At 52.6% G+C, this 4,181-nt stretch overlaps 1 protein-coding gene across 1 annotated transcript in view; it reads left to right on the top strand.

Moving 5' to 3' along the window:
* The first annotated feature begins 1,766 nt into the window (after positions 1 to 1,766).
* The window catches only part of LOC102204294 (potassium voltage-gated channel subfamily D member 2-like), a 96,146-nt gene continuing 93,731 nt past the window's right edge, over positions 1,767 to 4,181 (top strand). Inside the window, exon 1 of the mRNA XM_005734169.1 lies at positions 1,767 to 3,254. Within this exon, the coding sequence (XP_005734226.1) occupies positions 2,143 to 3,254 (1,112 nt within the window). The 5' untranslated portion in view covers positions 1,767 to 2,142. The remainder of the gene's footprint in view (positions 3,255 to 4,181) is intronic.

Raw genomic sequence — 4,181 nt, 5'->3', positions numbered from 1 at the left:
AATGACAGCACACACACACTGGCAGCATTGATTTGAGCTGCTCTGGCTTCGTTGTGTTCTGTGATTTAGGAGCAGTGTGAGACCTCCTGCCTCCTGCCTGCACCTCCTCTGACTGCTGATGGAGGAGCTCAGCACAGCTCTAACTCACTTAATGGATCAACCTGCTCTGTGTGTAGGTTTCATGGACATCCATCTCTTCGGAGCGTCTCTAAGAGCCCGTCATGTGACTTCTTGTGTGATGAAGACTGCGCTCTTTGGGCTGCTCATGTCTGTGCTCTTTTTGGTACTCTTCCTGATGTCTGCCACGTCTATTCAGCTCTGCGCAGTTTTAAATGAGCTCCACATGCTGGTTAACTCTTCCTCATCTCACATGCTCTCTGGCCTGAAGTTAGTCTGTGTGCTTCTTCCTGTTAGCAATGGCTGACAGGAAGAAGCGATCCGGTGCTTATAATGTTGTTTAGAGGGTCTGCGAACTGCCGAGCACCTACTCTTCTCTGACTTCACTTGATTTCAGTGGGGCTCACTCAGACTGACAAACGAACATCTGGCTACTGATGTTTCGGAGCTGTTCAGCTGCCATCTTCTGTGAGAGGAAATCCCAAAGTTAAGCACGCTGGCTGAGAGTAACAGGTGTCAGACAGAAAGCAACTTCTTTAAAAAAGTCTGGAGATACACATGGCTATGATGTCACAGCACTCCATAAACAGAAAACTGGTTAGCAGCCAGAGTTTATGAAAAATGAGGAGACTCCAGATGTGTCGACTCCTCTGACCTCCTGCAGTGAGAGTGTGGAGCTGCAGTAAAACAGGCCCAGGCACTTTGGCAAACACTGGATCAGGTCCATTAGACTAATGAGTCTAATGGACCTGACGATGCCAGGCAGTCCGGCTGGAGACCAGGTCCAGGATCTCTGCTTCCTTCTCTCTAAGGCTGGATCCACTTGAGCTCCTCTCCAAATGAAGCATTTGTTAAGTTGTGTCTGTAGGATGACCAGCTGGCCTTCAGACTATTAGAGCGCTGCTGCCTGAACATTTTGGTCGAATCAGTGCGTTTCAGGATGACATACTTTATTTCACAGCTCAGTGATTTTCGGACAGTTTCTCAAAACTAAGTGAGAATTTCCTTTAACTTCAACCATCTGCAGCGCTTTACACGGATCCCTGAAAGCATTAGAGACCACAGTTAAGATGTTATACTGACCGTGTGCTGGGACAGTGTGTCCACTCAGCTTTTGCATTAAGCTGTTTCAGATTCAGATCCACACAAGAACAAACACACAAGGATACAGCAGCGCTCTTTCTCATAAATTTTGGAAATGTTTGATATTTCACACACACACACACACACACACACACACACACACACACACACACACACACACACACACACACAGCTTTCATCTCTCTCTCGCTCTCTCTCTCTCACACACACACACACAGTATTTTTTTCTCTCGCGTTAATGATGGGACCGCTGAGATTCACCTGCTGAGCCACAGCTCTCCCTCATACAGGCAACTTTTGTAATAAGTACATGAACGCGGAGCTCCTCCTCCCCGGACTTCTGCTGCCTGAGGAAAAAACAAAGAGACGTCCTGCGCGCTCCCTGTGAAGCCTAAAACAATTTGCTCCACCTGACGGGGGCGCGCGTGCCCGCCAGGGCTTACACACGGTCCGCGTGTCTCCATCTGATCCGAGAACTGCTCCATGACACGCCCCCTCAGAGAGAGAGAGAGAGGAGTGTGTGCGCCTCCCTTTCTCTCTCTGTGTGTGTGAGAGCGAGCCTCCTCAGCGCAGCTTCGAGTCTGTCCTCGCTGCTCCTCGCGCTGCTCCTCGCGCTCAGCTCTCGACATCAGGGGGACCGTTGGCGGGCAGAGCCTGGACAGAGCATGCGTGGCGGCCGCGTGTGTGCGCGTGGAGCGGGTCCGAGCGGCGAATCAAAGAGGAGAGCGACGCTCTGAGAGTTTTTCCCACTTTTACGCGTTTCTGTACACGCGCGGCACACGTGGACGTCCGTGACCCCGCCGCGTGGCACTGGTGCGTACGGCCCGTTCTTCGGGCTCCCCGGCTACCCCCTTCCCCCGCATGTCCTCCCGCGGCTCGGCCTGACCCCTCTCTGAGCGCGCGCACGGCTCTGGGAGCAGCATGGCGGCGGGAGTGGCCGCGTGGCTGCCGTTCGCACGCGCGGCGGCCATTGGCTGGATGCCGGTGGCCAGCACGCCCATGCCACTGCCGCCCCAGGAGAAGCGGCGCACGAAGGACGGGCTGCTGGTGCTAAACGTGAGCGGCACGAGGTTCCAGACATGGCGGGACACGCTGGAGCGCTACCCGGACACGCTGCTGGGCAGCACAGAGCGAGACTTCTTCTTCCACGAGGAGACCAACGAGTTCTTCTTTGACCGTGACCCGGACATCTTCCGTCACATCCTCAACTTTTACCGAACTGGGAAGCTGCATTACCCCCGTCAGGAGTGCATTGCGGCGTACGACGAGGAGCTGGCGTTCTTCGGCATTGTTCCAGAGATCATCGGGGACTGCTGCTATGAGGACTACAAGGACCGGCGGCGTGAGAACCAGGAGCGCATCCAGGACGATGAGGACATTGAACAGTCCAATGAGCCAGTGCCCGTTGACATGAGCTTCCGGGAGAGCATGTGGCGCGCCTTTGAGAATCCGCACACATCCACCATGGCTCTGGTTTTCTACTATGTCACCGGGTTCTTCATCGCAGTGTCGGTGCTCGCCAATGTGGTGGAGACGGTCCCGTGCGGTACCGCGCCCAGCCGTGTCAAGGTGATGTCATGTGGTGAGCGGTACGAGCTGGCCTTCTTCTGCCTGGACACTGCGTGCGTCATGATCTTCACCGTGGAGTACCTGCTCCGCCTGCTGGTCGCTCCCAGTCGCTACAAGTTTGTGAAGAGCGTGATGAGCATCATCGACGTGGTGGCTATCATGCCGTACTACATCGGCCTGGTCATGACCGACAACGAGGACGTGAGTGGTGCCTTCGTCACACTACGTGTCTTCCGGGTGTTTCGGATTTTCAAGTTCTCGCGGCACTCTGCGGGACTTCGCATCCTGGGCTACACGCTGAAGAGCTGTGCCTCGGAACTCGGCTTCCTGCTCTTCTCGCTCACCATGGCCATCATCATCTTCGCCACTGTCATGTTCTACGCCGAGAAGGGCATGTCCGGGAGCAAGTTCACCAGCATCCCCGCAGCCTTCTGGTACACCATCGTCACCATGACGACCCTGGGGTAGGTGATGCTGACCATGTGTGTATGAAGTGGGTGGAGCTTCTTGTCCAAAAATGGGCGGAGCTAAGAGCGTGTTGGTGTTTGGTTTGAAGACATCAGTTTTCAGTGTTTAAGGGCAGCTGTCCGTGGTGCTGAAAAAGAGCTGCCGCTGTCTCAGTAAAAAGGACACTTGAGTCTCTATGATCACATGCCTCTGCTGCCTCCGTTTCAGAAAAAGAAAGAGTGAAGCTCAGCAGTAGGGTGTGAATCTGCAGGGGTGAGAATGCAGCTCGTTGTTAGCTTGAGTATGTAAACAGAAAGGCTTTGCAGGTTTACGTTAGTTTGGGTTAGTTACAGCTCGGTGATGCACACCTCTGTCAGTAATGGGACTGAGTTGTGGTGAGCACTCTGGAGTAGAAATCTTTCTCCTGTTTGTACCTCACAACCCACGTTTTACTGCTCCATCATGTTTTTCATGTTTTTTTCATAGGGGCCAAAAACTGTGTAGATGTGTTAGCGCCACCTGCAGATGATGTTAAAGCAAAGCATGTTTTAGATCAGCATACAGCTGCAGGAATGGTTCGATCTTCCTGAGAAGTAGTGAACACTGAATATTCAAAATATTAAAATCATGACTCGCCTCGCTGTGTGTCAGAAAACATTTGGAGCTTCAAGTTCTCTCTCTCACACACACACACACACACACACACACACACACACACACAGATCTGTGGTTTTGGAGGCATGTTCAGGTGTAACTGTGTTTTTTCAGGGTTATGAAGGTGGTTCATGTCTTACCAGTTACATCACCATAGTAACAGCAGATCATGAGGCTGAATGTTGATTGTTTGAATCAGCTGGAGAACTGAAAGTAGGACCAGATGCTCACTGTAATCACACACACACACACACACACACACACACACACACACACACACACACACACAC

Source organism: Pundamilia nyererei, unplaced genomic scaffold (assembly GCF_000239375.1).
Source record: "Pundamilia nyererei isolate P.nyererei 1_Seehausen unplaced genomic scaffold, PunNye1.0 scaffold00057, whole genome shotgun sequence".
NCBI lineage: Eukaryota > Metazoa > Chordata > Actinopteri > Cichliformes > Cichlidae > Pundamilia > Pundamilia nyererei.
This window is presented reverse-complemented; position numbering and strand designations above follow the sequence as displayed.